This window comes from Festucalex cinctus, chromosome 9 (genome assembly GCF_051991245.1).
Source record: "Festucalex cinctus isolate MCC-2025b chromosome 9, RoL_Fcin_1.0, whole genome shotgun sequence".
Lineage (NCBI taxonomy): Eukaryota > Metazoa > Chordata > Actinopteri > Syngnathiformes > Syngnathidae > Festucalex > Festucalex cinctus.
This window is the reverse complement of record NC_135419.1, coordinates 679302-693798: the sequence shown is the minus strand read 5'-3', so window position 1 is coordinate 693798 and position 14497 is coordinate 679302. Positions and strand designations below refer to the sequence as shown.

At 38.9% G+C, this 14497-nt stretch overlaps 2 protein-coding genes across 3 annotated transcripts; both read left to right on the top strand.

Moving 5' to 3' along the window:
* Nucleotides 1-159: 159 nt before the first annotated feature.
* Nucleotides 160-8776, top strand: arl13a (ADP-ribosylation factor-like 13A). Of its 2 annotated transcripts, none has more exons than XR_013284952.1 (10): nucleotides 160-576; nucleotides 3078-3194; nucleotides 3767-3837; nucleotides 5074-5326; nucleotides 6381-6486; nucleotides 6570-6769; nucleotides 7746-7854; nucleotides 7934-8134; nucleotides 8286-8402; nucleotides 8470-8776. XR_013284952.1 is itself a non-coding variant. In XM_077532085.1 (10 exons), exons 1-10 carry the CDS (start codon nucleotides 557-559, stop codon nucleotides 8523-8525), a joined length of 1311 nt encoding a protein of 436 aa, XP_077388211.1. In that variant the 5' UTR covers nucleotides 166-556; the 3' UTR covers nucleotides 8526-8776. The 2 variants fall into 2 exon arrangements, 1 of the variants encoding a protein (XP_077388211.1); XM_077532085.1 differs by having other exon boundaries at nucleotides 166-576; nucleotides 7934-8195.
* An 84-nt stretch (nucleotides 8777-8860) lies between these two features.
* On the top strand, nucleotides 8861-13457 carry tmem35 (transmembrane protein 35). Its single transcript, XM_077532087.1, has 2 exons — nucleotides 8861-9319; nucleotides 11106-13457. The coding sequence occupies exons 1-2, from the start codon at nucleotides 8861-8863 to the stop codon at nucleotides 11487-11489; spliced, it is 843 nt and encodes a 280-aa protein (XP_077388213.1). The 3' UTR covers nucleotides 11490-13457.
* The last annotated feature ends 1040 nt before the right edge of the window (nucleotides 13458-14497 follow it).

The window sequence follows — 14497 nt, the reverse complement described above, 5'->3', positions numbered from 1 at the left end:
ATGTAATGCAAAACGCCATTGAGATGCTAACCATTAGCAGCAATCACAAGTAGTTTTACTTCCAGATAAGTCCAAAGTGGGACTACTTTTGCCACATCTGTGTTTATTTAACGTGAATCTTTGCACAAATATTTGGAACATATAGTAAGTCTCAGTGTGACGAGAATCAATCCGTCCATTTGATGTATTACTTATGTCAAAATATTTAGAAAGTCTCACATGAATAGTATAAGTTGCCACACGGACATCTTTGTTGTCAGGGTGACGTCATTGTCCAGCCAACCGAAATGTGTTCAAACGCAATATGGCGCCACTTTCACACATCAGCGGTCACACCATATCGAGAGACCCATTTAGCCCCATGTGGACTCAACAAACCTAATGGCGATCCCCATTAAGTTACTTTAGTCCGTCCCCATGATTGGCTGCGAGACCAAAACAAACAAAGGCGGCACCTCCCACATGGGCTGAGCGGAGGCTTAACGTGAGCCTGATTAAGTCTTGCAGCAGGTATTATGTGCGCCATGTTAGCGCATAGCTATATCCAAACAATTGCATGGACCTAGACCCACTTCTGTAAGTATTATTATTATTACGCTTTACATTTTAGAAATTGTATGAATCATCCGCTGATGTTTGGTTGGAGTCCGTATGTTTAGTTATCAAGAGGTGCACAGCTTTTTCTCGTTAATGTAATGCATGTTTTGTCATCACTATTTAATGTTTTTTCTTTTTAAAGATAAATCAGACAATATTTTTTTTTTTAATTTGATTTATTGAACATATAAACATACAAACAAACAAACCGCAGAGAAACAAAAATTAAAAAAGAAGAAAAGAAAATAAAAAAATAAAAATACAACCACTGGGAACTTGAGTGGGCCAACTCCATTTTTGTTGTTTTTATTTTAAGTGCTGGAATGAATACAGAAAAGTCAACGTTATTTATCATCTTGCATGAAATACTGATCGATTTGATCGATGTTTGGATTTTTACTATTTTACAATTATTGCACAAAATTTTTAGTGTCAGCCATTGGGACGACTTTTACGCCGTGCACATAGAAACAAGTTTGAGTTACCGACTAACAATGCCGCTTACTCACCGTCGGGAGAAGTGAAGCCACCAACAGCCACTCAGTAAGCCCGTCTAACTTCAATATTTTGATTTCATGTGGTGTTTTCCGCTTATTTCTGTCTCTATAGCAAAAATGTCACCATGTAAGGCGCACAGCTGGACCAATAAGTCTGGGAGATTTTCTCTAAGATGGTATAACACCGAGTACAAGTCAAAGATTCGCCTGCATCATGTTGTCAGAGCCATTAAAACAATCAAATGAATGTAAAAAGGAAAAAAAAAAAATCTCTGTTAGTCACGATTCACAATACTGAGATCTGAATGGTCGATGTAGAAAGTGAAGTTGGTTCTTTCAGAGGCTTTCATGACTCCATTCAGGGATCCAGATGTGAAACACACATTGATGACTGCGTTTTCCATGAAAGACAACAACAACACAAGTTGTCATAAAAGTGGCAAAGTAAGATGGCTGCCCTCAGACTTCAGTCGTGAGACCAATTGATCAACACGGACTTGTATACGACTGGACTGTCAATCGACCTTCTAACTCTGACCCCTTCTCATGTAGGTCCACTAATCAGTAAACAAACAAAAAAAAGCTCATCTAATTAAAAAACACATGAGAAAATTGCAAAAACCCTGAATTCACTATCTCAAGAAATGAAAACATTTCATAAGAAACAGTCCAAATTTAACAAAAATGAGCAGGATTAGCCTGATGTGTTTACTGGAGCTGTACGAGTGGATGTATGACAGAAGTATCAAAAATGTCTAAATAAGTTGCAATGTGTAAAAATGAAACTAATAAATGTCAAACCTGAAAAATATTGCACCCCTAAATGAATGAAAGCTGCACATGAGCAGTATTACATTTGCAAATATTTCTATTGCTCCTGACAAAGAACTCGTTCTCATTCACTTGCCCGATGTCAAAAAGGAAATATGGGTCGACTTGTTAACAAGACGGGAAAAGCAGGCCACTGCAAACTGGCTTGAGCAGATTATACAAAGACCGAACAGATGCACCGCAAAGTGAAAGACTTGCCAGTTCTTGTGTGTGTGCGTGTGTGCGCGTGTTTGGTTGTGCTTGTCGTCTGCTGACCTCAGACGCCTGCTGTGTAGTACACATGAGCCGGAAATAAAGAAGTGTCTCATTGCTAAGATGCACTTGGTCGCTGTTGTCGAGTGCAATTTCAGGAAGCATCCAGATTTATTAAGAGCTCTCTTGGTGGTGTTGTGCAAAGATGCAACTTTTGGCGGGTCAACTTGGCCAAAAACTCACAACTTTGATTGGCACTTATATCCTGGTTAGTACGTATGGACACAACACCTAAAAACGCTCAAGAAGTCAGCCATTTTAGTTTGAAGCAGCCATTTTAGGTGAGTGTCTCTATGTAATATGACATTCCTCAAGGGGACTGAAGTTTTTGGTTTTATTTATTTATATTAGCCATTCTAAGAATTGAGTTGTTTTGTCAAGGATTGTTACAGGTATTTGCCTCACTTTATCCCATCTCAGTATTTCAAAAAATATATATTTACAAGGCTAATATGTACACCTGCACAAATATTTTAACACTAGGTTTTGCTTAGTTGGGGTTGATTATGCAATTTCCAAAACTAACTAAGGTACATCTCAATAAATCAGAATATTGTAGAAAATGATTATTTTTCCCAGAAAGCGCAAAAGCCGATTTCTTCATGATATGAGGCAAAAGGCAGCAAGATTTTACTGGACTGGAGTTGGAAGCAATCCCCTGGACTGACCTCAAGGTCACACAAATAAAAGACACAACTATCGTGGACATTTCATCTTCATTATGTGAGACCATTTCAATACTTATGTGGTAGTAATAGTAATTTGTTTCCCAGCCATTCGTTTGTGGATGGTCGTAAAACAATGTCAAACATCCCATGCAAAGTAACCTCTGAGTTGACAGGGACTCATCTGAAAGTCAAACAAGTTGTAGTAGCAACGATGCCCCCTTGTGTTTGCCAGGTACCGCTTGCAGAGAAAATGGTGGCCACTGTGCACACCTTGCTCACCTCAAGACAACATGTTCAACCTGATGAGCAACTGCTGCACCTGGTTCTCCAAAATCCAGGAGCCAATAAGGTGACCTTAATTGTCATGCGTGTCTAATGGACGGTATGCTAAATAAATGTTTGTTTTTCACGGACGCTGCAGTTGCAATTGCCACTCACATTTGACTTCTACTGTCAAACTAAACATTAAAGAAAGAGAATTACACTTGCTGTACTTAAAAGAAGCACGAAGCCGTGTCTTTCAGTCTGAAAGTTTCATGCTAACGCTAATTAGCACAAGTGCTATAATAACGCTTGAAAAAAGTAGACTTCAGTTTATAATGCAGTGAGACAAAAACTGTTTAATTACATGTGGATTTTATTTAATGGTGTAATTACTGCATGTTTTTATGAAGTACAATATTGTGGAGTGCTAGTTTTTCTCGATTAAATATACATAATTTCTCTTGTTTTTTTAGGAAGGCTGGAATCGATTTAATGGCATCTACATTTATTAAAATGGGAAAAGATGATTTGATATAAAAGTGTTTTGAGTTTCTCATATCTAAAAGCACCTGTGTCCTCACATAATGAATCATCCCATACGTCTTCAATTTGCTCACTGATGTGATTTCAATGCTCAATATTTTGTTGATTTTGTAGGCGTGTGACTGTTCTCGTGGTGGGTCTTGACAAAGCAGGAAAGACGTCATCCATCCGAGGCATGTTAAGAGGTATCCAACAATTATTTTGTACATTAACCCACCAATACTTTTGTTTTCTCTTTTTAAATATTGTATTTGTATATTTACTATTTAAAAAAAAAAAGTGTATTCCTTGTGCGCAAAATTAAAAAAACACCATTGGAGCGATGTCATCAGAAGGTGCTTTTCTATTGGCTGCTGCTAGATGACGTCACTTCTGTGTGACACTTTCAAACGTCCCAAATCTTGTTAATATCAAAATAAATCTACTTAAAATCACATTTATAATCATCCCCAAAGGCTCATGCATTAAATTAATTACCAAAGACTAAAACGAAGGACATTTTTGCTACAATTATAGTTAGTTTTAGTTAGTTTTGTAAACATAAAATGTAGTTTCAGTGAGTTTTCTTTTTCTTTTCTTTTTTTTTTTAAGCATTTTTGCTTTTATTTTATTTTGTTAACAAAATTGTTGGTTGAATTTTAGTTTTAGTTTCTTGGTTGTAGTTTTAGTTAACTCAAATAACTTTTGCTGCAACTGGGGCTTTAGAAAAGATGTTTGAAATTAGGAACCGTTTAAAAGTGCAGCCAGAGCACAACTTTCAGGCTTCTGATATACTGTAAATACATATTTTTTAAATGTTAGGAAAAGCCTACTGTAGCAGCTAATCTTTATTTGGGGTTAATTCGAGGCACTTTAAATCTTGGCAGGCTGCTGTGTGCTGACTCCCATTTAACAAGAGTTTGAATGTGACTGCGTAATACGCAAAATAACCCAGTATTAAGAGGGTGTGCACACTTGTGCAACCACAGTTTTTCAGTTATTTTTTTTTATATCATAGAAACCTGCAATTTGAACATGGGTGTGTAAACTTTTTCACACCTACTGTCCTTTCCTTTGTGTCTTCATTACTTTTTTTTTGCTTCCCCAGCTGGGATTCTAACACAGCACCTAGAAATGTGAGGCGGATGCACTAAATAAACACTAGTCCATTGTGCTCCTTGCTCTCCATCATTGATTCATTTTTAATTTCCTTTCTTCATTCCTTCCATTTTAAACTATACTGTCATCCTTTTTCCTTCATTTCTTCCTCATTTCTTTCTTCAGTCCCAAAAGTGAACAGGACAGTTTGAGCCTGAACCACAATTCCAAGTTAAACACATGTAAAAAAACAAAAAAATCACTGTCACTTTTTCCATTCGTATGGACAACCTTCCTGTTTTGGAGCTGCAAAATTCACGTGTGGTTTCTTTTTTGCCCTCCAGTCCCCCACGCGGCGGAAGGAGGCCCCACCCAGGGCTGCGTGAGGAGTGAGCTGAGGGTGGAGAATTCCCTGGTCACCCTGCTGGATGTGGGCGGCTCGGCGGAGGCGCAGGGCGTCTGGAGCGAGTATTACGCAGAAGCGCACGGTGTCATCTTCGTGGTGGACTCCAGCGACCGGCCGAGGATCAAGGAGGTCAAGGAGGTCCTGGCTGACCTGCTCAAGCAGCCCAGAGTGGCAGGAAAACCCATCCTGGTGTAATTACACTATACCATTTAAAATGTTTTATTTTTTTTTTTAAACTGAGCATCATTTTGCCAACATTACCCCCTAGTGGAATACTCCTGTACTTGCATGATCATTCATTGTTAGGATCAATTTTGTCACTTTATGAACTCTTTCAAGCAGAGATGCACGTATTTTTTATTTTATTTTATTTTTTTTTGATGGGAGAATTTTCTCCAAGGAACCGCTCATAATCCTGACAATTAAACATGACTACCAATTGTAGTTCTATATGAATTCAAAAGTAGCCTATTTTCAAGAACAATTGTGTTAGAAAAAAATTGTTTTTTAGAAGGAAAAAAAATGTAATGTTCTGAGAATAAAGTAATAGATTTTCAGGACAAAAGGTGGATTTACATGAACAAGACAATTAGTTGGATAAATAGTCTTAATCTTATGAGAATTTATGTATTTACATTATAAGATTAAAGTTTCATGAGGGAAGAAAGTAATTTTGAAAAATATAACTTTATTCTTGTATTCTAGAAAATATGCTTTTATTCTTGAAAAAATAAATGGGATTCTACTCTGTTAAATAATAGATTCTTAAAGTGGTCAAGTCAAGTAAAAAAATTCTGCGACAATAATATGTTCTATGAACCTGCACTAGTCTAAATGCAACATTCCGATTAATATTGCATTTATGGAACATAAATTAAGGTGCAAAATCCACCCCTTTATATCCATCCATCAGGGGGCGCCATTTCCCCTCTTGCTGTGAACTCAAAAGGACGGTGACGTCACTGCTATCTGACTGGCCGACTGATGTCGTTTCTTGAAGCGATGATGGTGGCACTTCCATTTTCTGGTTTTAAGCGAATGAGACAGCCACCCGCCACCAAGTCATAAAAAAATGTACATATACACTATGCATATTGTGTTTTCAAAACATTCTTAGCCACATTGACAATTTCATTGGCTATTGGTGCTAAGATTCAAAACTAGAACCTCACAACCATGTTTGCATCGTTCATTTTTTTTGGGGGAATGTGTGACTTAGTACGCGCATTGTGCTCGTCTTTCCAGCTTGGCAAACAAACAAGACAAAATGAATGCCCTGCTGGGAAGTGAGCTGATCGAGATGCTCTCCTTGGAGAAGCTGGTCAACCAGAGTCGCTCCGTGTGCCATATTGTGAGTGTCGTCGTAACATGATGAACCCCGACCACGACCTTCTCACCTCAAAGCAACACATTCCGATTCCCTCTCCTCACAAGGAGCCTTGTTCGGCCTTAATGGACCTCCGGCGCTGGTCGGACAGGAAGGCGTTACGGGGCCTTCGCTGGCTGCTGCGAGCCGTCTGTCTGGATTACCCGGGGCTGTGCGCCCGTGTGGCTCAGGACAGCAAGAGGCCTCTGGAGCCCAGAGAGAGGAACGGCAAAACAGAGAAGACAAGAAGAAGAAACAAAAATGAACGGTGAGTCAGACTTTGTGCCACGACGTCGCACCTGAATGACAAATACACAAAGTAAAACGCGTTTTTGACTGACGCCTGTCAGAGAGGTGGTCTTTTAGCCGTGGTTACGTTTATTGTTGTGGTTGTGGAAGTGCTCAATTTACCCGTAGGCAGTATTGTGACCCGTTTTGGGCTTTTTGGTGGTTCTGATCAAGCCATTTCAAAATAAGAAACTGCCTACGGGCTACGAAGTAAAGATCAAGTTTAGAGTACGAGAATCTCACCACACACAGCAAACAGAAATGTCACAAGAAGAAGAAGATAGTTTTTTTTTTTTTAAATTAAATATTTAGAAAATGAAGTATATGCCGGTGAGTATTGCTTTATACTCTATCAACATGTGCGGCTCCAGCATGTGTGTTCTAATACAAGTTGCTTCAAATAGGCCTAATGTGACTACAAATGCTAATCGCTAGCATGCCATTGTTGTTTTGAATTGTTTGTTAGCATCACGCTAAGGCAAAGCTGTGTGTGTGTGTGTGTTTTTTTTAAGTAACGTGTGAATTAAATGTGAAGTGGGAATGACAATAAACATCTTGATGCCTCTTTTTTTTTTTTTTTGATGAACTGTTCAATACTTGCCAAAGTGCTGCTTATTGTGAAGTGAAAACAAAAACTAGCAGATTGACAGCTCTTGAGAAACTCTTAAATCAAGTCACTTGTATGTCAAGGCACTACTGTACACTGGCTTGTTTCCACATTCTCAAAAATATGTACTTTAGAGGTTCATTGAAGACTCTAAATTGACAATTTGTCATTGTAAGTTTGAAAGGTTGTTTCTTCATTTGTACTCAAAGATTTCTAGTGACCAGTGCAGGACGTTCCCCAGCGACTGACATTGGCTCTCAGCATGAGGAGAATGTGCGCATATAATATATAAATAATCCGACAATTCACTGTCGCCTTCCATGTTATCCATCCTCACATGTAACCCCAGCGTGAGAACAAGCAAGTCAGACCTCCGCCAGGTTCACAGGCCAAAGGACAAGGAGAAAATGACAAATGGCGAAGGAAAGTTGCAGCCCATTCAGAACATCATGCCCAAGGTGAATAGATTTAATATAGTACCCTGAGTTTTGGCCAGTCATATACTGAATTATAGACAAGATGCACTTTAATTGGCAGGAGAACACACTCAAAAAGAAGCTGAAGAAATCCACCAGGAGGAAGAAAAGGCCGCTCAAAGACAAACGAAGCAAAGAAGCGGCGAGCGAGCAGGAGGAGGAGGAGGCCAGCAAAGGGGAGACAGAGAACGCCGACCATCAAGACAAAAGCAGCAGCGCGCTCATCCCCCCCACTAGGGGACGACACAAACAGAAGGGCAAGGTGAAAGAGGAGACCCTGGATGTGCCTGAATCACTACACAATGATGAGAAGCCCCTCAGATGTGAGGCCAGGATAATATTTTGATGTAACCCCCGACCCCTGTGATATATGAGGGATTACTGTACTATAACGTAATAATTTGTCTGTGCAGCCGAGAGGGAAAAGAGGAAAAGGAAGAAAGGTGTGAAAGTTAAAAGAAGGAACAAAATCAACACTGAAGACATGTCTGGAGCTTCCTCTCAACCCGTCGACCTCTCTGCCACATTTGGTGAGAATTAACCACTCCCACCCAACCATACGTATTACATTTTGGAATAAATATTGTGTCTCCTCAGATCTTTACCGAAAAGCCATACTGGCTCTGAAGGAGCGTCAGGATCAGGGACAATGAAAGAAAGTCACTTCATCGCTCTGATCACCAAAATGGACAGTACACATTTTAATGCACTCATGACGATTTCCCACTGGATAGGCCCTACATGAGTCTAGTTTATCAAATGGGACGTTCCATCATGTAGTGAAGGTACATTGTTGAATTAAAAAAAAAAAAAAAAATCCAAACTGTATATAAGTATGACCAAATGTGTATTTTTTTTGAAATTCTACATTTTTTTTTTCTAATAAAATTACATCTCCATCAAAGTAATGTGAACATATTAAACTGTAACAAAAACATTGTATGAATGGATTGGTGCGTTATGGATGGATGGATGCGCTGATTGAGTGATGAAGGATGGGTCAATGGTGAGTGGTTTTGTTAGGGGATGTATTTTCTATTTGAAAATCATGCTTGTAAATGTTTTTTTTTTCTTCCCACACAGTTTCTATTACAATTACTATAATTCTTCATTTACACTGTTATTGTTTGAGACTGAAACGCCGTCGTCAAACCGTAAATCGGCGACTGTGACTTTAAGAGGCTGCGCGCGCTCCCGCGGAAGACGAGCAGGTTGTCGGTGCGGGATCACTATTTGGCAAGGCATCCAGGCAGCAGCGTCCGCTCCACTGACTCCCATTCATCGCAACCCCCCCCAGCAGGACTTGTCGGCGTCCAATTTCCCCAAAATGCCCTCACCGAGGACCATAACCATCGTGGCACTCTCCTTCGCCCTCGGCTTGTTCTTCGTCTTCATGGGGACCATTAAACTGACGCCGAGGCTCAGCAAAGACGCGTACAGCGAGATGGTGAGTGAATGAGATGTGGGGGGAGGCCATTGTTGTGTGGATGCTGACCTAAATATTAAACGAACCGCAAAATAACCGCTTAGCGTTCTCTTTTTTTTTTTTTTTGCCACTATTATCTCATTCTATCCTCAAAACAGAACCTCTTCATTCAACATGCTCGCTGTGAAATCGTATAAACGTGTTGTACTGCTACTACACCAACACGTCAGCGCACGAAGTAGGCCGTAAATGGGTTAAAATAACCTCCCTAATATTATGAACTAGGTGAAATTTAGCAATTAACCGCAGCCTATTATATTTGGACGAGCAGTTGAATAATTCCACCCAGGTTCACCTTCACAGGCTGGTATTTTTCTTGTGGTCAGGTTTATATGACATGACATTGGCAAGAAAAAAATTGGCAGCAAAATTCTTACTATGGACAAAATGCTATTATGCGACGTCAAAAATGGTCATTTATTATTAGGATTTTTTTAGCTTTGTATTGCAAGTTAAAATGTGAGTTTCAAGCAATCTTCACATACAACACATCTTTACTTGTTGAAGTGAAAAGGATACTTATACCCGCATGTGGATGAACTTTCAGCCATTGACTGAACGGGACAAACAGTCAAATACATACAAATGCAAAATGAAAACGCATGCCAGGAGCTGCTGTGGGCCACGGCTCACACCGAGGCACTCATGTAAATAAGCCTCCAGCTCCTGATGTCGCAAGACCACATATTGTAAAGGTGCTCAAGATCCAACACACGATTTCATGTTTTATATAGAATACAGTGCAAAATTGTGTGTTTTTGTTGTTGTTTTTTATGGAAAGATAGTGTTCTCCCACATTTGCAGGGAATAGGGACCAACAAACAGCTGCAATTAATTGATGGTTTGACACCCCCACAAAGAGGTTTATAATAACCTTTCGATTCGGCAAGAATGTGGCTACGCACGACTTTTGTCTCAATGAAATTAACTCACTTACACATAGTTCCTTGACTTTCAAGTTCTTTGGCACCAAGATGCCACAAGAGGGTGCCAAAGCAATACTTTTATAGTGGCCTGAGCACAAAATCGGTAATAGGAGAGATTTTCAGCAAACAATGGAGGATTTCCCCCCAAAATCTGCCAATCTTGAAGCGGGAACATGCGGCGGTTCACTGCACAAGTAAATTGAGTTACAAGCTTAAGCAAATTAAACTCGTAATTCAAGATACCACTTGACTTACAAATAAGCCGCCATAACATAATTATGCATGAAAATACATGAACTATTCAACTGCTCTTCGCTTCCCAAGAATAATCTTCCAGTTGTACTGTTTAAGTCAAGTTTTTAGGTCACATGACGTTACGCCGTTTGAAGCCTCAAGGTCATTTTGTTATGTCATCTTTGGAATTTTCGCCTGTATGATCTTATTGATGGATAGTTTTAGCTGAAAATAATGAAGTTAGACAGTTTTACTGTAATTGAAGGCATTTTTGGCCAGATTTTCTATAGCCTATATAATTAAAAAAAAAAAAAAAAATCCCCGAAAAGCCCTTTTTTTTTTTTTTTTTTTTTTTTAAACCCACACCACATAACAGTTTCTCTGGAACCCATTATCCAATTTTAAACAGTTATTGGTGTGTTGTAGTCATCCCAACCAGACTCAACGTTTTGACAGATAGAAATCTTTCCAGGGTTTAACATTTAACACTACAAGACTGTGTCGGGTCACCGAACGTTCACTCTGCCGGAAGTCGAAATTCAGAGTATTTGTATAAAATAGATTTTTAATTTTTTTTTTCTCTCTAGAAACGGGCGTACAAGAGCTACGCCAAAGCTTTGCCAGGTCTGAAAAAGATCGGCGTGACCTCGGTGCTGCTCCGCAAGATGATCGGCTCCCTGGAGGTGGCCTGCGGCCTGGTCCTGACCCTGGTGCCGGGCCGGCCCAAAGACGTGGCCAACTTCATGCTGCTGCTGGTCATGCTGGCCGTGCTCTTCTTCCACCAGCTGGTCGGCGACCCCCTCAAGCGCTACGCCCACGCGCTGGTCTTCGGCATCCTGCTCACCTGCCGGCTGCTCATCGCCCGGCAGAGCGACGAGCGGCCGGAGAGGGAGGAGAGCAGAGAGGAGCAGCAGCCGCAGCATCAGCAGCATGTCAACGACCAGGAAAAGAACAAGGTCAAGCAGTCTTAAAGCAATTTTTGTGTCATCCTTCCAGCTGCAGCGGAGGGAGTCATTGATATTTTGAACACACGTACTTGGAACTGGTGGTTATTCATCTCTTCAACATGACTGTGGACGATCATACCTGTGGACATGAGTTCATGTCATTGTCTTGTCGCTTTTCAAACTTAACATGAAGCCCAGTTTTCCCCAGCTACATCGTGGATCTTTTTTTTTTTTTTTTTCAAGGTATCCAGTTTGTATGGGTTTTTACAGTAAGCAGTGGTACCTTGACTTAAGAGCACCCCAACTTGCGAGTTTTTGAAGTTATGAGCTGTCACTAAGTCAACTTCTTGCATGCTCTGGTGCCATTTGAGTAAAGTGACAAAAAACATGGCGCAATTAACTCTTTCACTGGCAGACCTTTTTAAAGCTGAGTTCCTCATATTTCAGCATTGTGACTAATCTTCAAGAACACAAAATACGGTTTTAATTCTGTGACAATTAGTTCCTTTGCTTATTATTTTTTTTTGGTCTTTAGAAATTCACAATATAACATGGGTTCGTTTTACTAAAACACTGGTTCCTGACCAAAAAGTGGAGAAAATGATTATTCGTAAAAATAAATAAATAAATAAAAATGTCAAGCAGACATTGACTTTGATGTGAATATGGTTTCAAAGAAGTGTAAAGAAAAGAAGTGTCACTTATTCTGGATTCATTACAAATCAACTGAAATATTGCAAGCCTTTTATTATTTTAATATTGCTGATTATGGCTTACAGCTTAAGAAAACTCAAATGTCCTATCTCAATATATTAGAATATTTCCTCAGACCAAGTTAAAAAAAAAAGAAGCCACAATCAGCAATATTAAAACAATAAAAGGCTTGTAATATTTCAGTTGATTTGTAATGAATCCAGAATGTATGGCATTTTTTCTTATTTAATTGCATTACAGAAAATTATGGACTTTATCCCAATATTCTGATTTTCTGAGACAGTCCTGTACATACTGTATCATGTTAGGTGCCTAAACTTATCCGGCTTCCAACATGTTGACGTTTCTTCCCCTCATAATCGATGTCAAGTTGAGCTTTGTGATCGACTGAAAAGATGCTGATCACAAATCCAAAGTGATGCAACAACGCCATCTACAGTGATCTGTTAGTCATTACAGCGATTTATAAATCTTGAATTTCACCGACAAGCTGAGTGAGACCCTGTTTCAATCTTACAAGTTGAAAAACATACTAATACTACCTCTAAATATAATAGTACTAATATTCACGGCAGTAGTAACTGCAATATGTCCTGGCATTTGGGCAAGCAGTTGCTGATCACACTTTCAGCCCATTTAGAAGAAGACAAAACAGTCAAAAATACAAATACAAAATGAGAAGACTCGCAAGGGCCGATCCGAACTCCTCATATCGCTCCCCGAAAATTGTAAGCATAAAAATGTTTGCTGCAGCCACGATCAAGCTTGACCGTGATTGGTTAGCTGTGATGTAGCTGGGGATTGTTGTTTACTTTCGAATGTGTGAAATCTGGGCCTCTTTATACTTCAATTTCAAATTCTTGTAATGTCGTGTGAATGGCAACAGTGGTTGGAAATCACTGAATGAGAGCATGTTTCTTTCAGTGGTCATTTCAGGTCATGAAAGGATTTTCCTAAATAAACATCAAATCATTTCTTACATATCCACATCATCCGAGCCAGTATTCATGGAATATCCTTAGAATTAATCAGAAAACAAACCTTTGGCTTATTCTTCTCCCCTTTTTAGTAGTCACAGAACTGTGCATGTTCCCAAATGTAAATGACACCAAATAACATATTCCTCCTGTTACATCAGTATCGTTTATTTATTGTCTGTTACAAATGGAATTTTGTGAGTTGTACGTGTTCGTTCTTTGTAAGAGGATTATTGCATTGAAATTTCTTTGTTTTTGAAATGTATCTAAAATGTATAAATAAAGACCCTGATTAAATATTTATACATTGTCCATCCATCCATCCATCCATTTTCTTAACCGCTTATTCCTCACAAGGGTCGCGGGGGTGCTGGAGCCTATCTCAGCTGGCTTTGGGCAGTAGGCGGGGTTATTACACCCTGGACTGGTTGCCAGCCAATCGCAGAGCCTTCACAATACCTGAACAAAATGTCAAAAAATTAAAGTAAAAAAAAAAAGTATTGAATAAAACAATCTAATTTCTGCTTTGGAAGTAAAAAAATATATATATTGTAAACCCTGGATGGAATAGTAATAAATAGTCAATAATGAATGTCACTTTTCGAAAATAAAAAGTATCATTCCCACTGACTGTAAATTTTATGAAGTAAAATTAATTACATCATTTTTTTATTATGATGATAGAGAAGGGATTTTTTTTCGTCCATTAGTGTGCATTGGTGCTTGATGGAGCTTTGCTGCCATCTGCAGATTTATTATTGTAACTGCAACTGGAGTCCAACGTAAAAGTAAAAGGCCCCCCGAAACGACTCGGTGGGAATAATTCAGCTACTGGGGAAATTGAGTACTGTATACATACAGTATTTTCGTGGATCAAACGGGTAGGCAAAATAATTTTATAATATTTTTTGTCCTTAGATAGGGCAGTTGGCCCCATGCATATTTGCCTTACATAACAGTAAGAAATTACCACTTTGCTATGCAATGTGAAATGTACAAAATGAGTGCAAAAAAAAAAAAAAAGAAAAAAAAGAAGTGGCCTAAGGCCCTATCAGTCGTGGCAAAATGTAAATATTTACATAGCACTATATCTTATCAGGAGTTTTTCCACTTTTCACTATTACATTTTACTTGTTTGTTGTCTGGACATTCTGACAATTTTTGGAAAAATGTTTTCCGCGAAGTAGAGGTAGATTTTTATTTTTATTTTTTTGGTAGTAGTAATAGTGGGAGTATTTTATTTTATTTTATTTTATTTTATTTTATTTTATTTTATTTTATTTTATTTTATTTTGTTTTAGGGGGGGGGGGATTACTATTCTATTATGCTATTGTCTGATT

What these genes read in the sequence shown, in the direction of transcription:
- arl13a (XM_077532085.1), top strand. Translation starts at nt 557, where the DNA reads ATGGACCTAGACCCACTTCT. An exon ending in CATCCGAGGCATGTTAAGAG is followed by an intron (nt 3,838 to 5,073) that starts GTATCCAACAAT and finishes TTTGCCCTCCAG; the next exon opens with TCCCCCACGCGGCGGAAGGA. An exon ending in TTCAGAACATCATGCCCAAG is followed by an intron (nt 7,855 to 7,933) that starts GTGAATAGATTT and finishes TTTAATTGGCAG; the next exon opens with GAGAACACACTCAAAAAGAA.
- tmem35 (XM_077532087.1), top strand. Translation starts at nt 8,861, where the DNA reads ATGAAGGATGGGTCAATGGTGAGTGGTTTTGTTAGGGGATGTATTTTC. An exon ending in AAGACGCGTACAGCGAGATG is followed by an intron (nt 9,320 to 11,105) that starts GTGAGTGAATGA and finishes TTTTCTCTCTAG; the next exon opens with AAACGGGCGTACAAGAGCTA.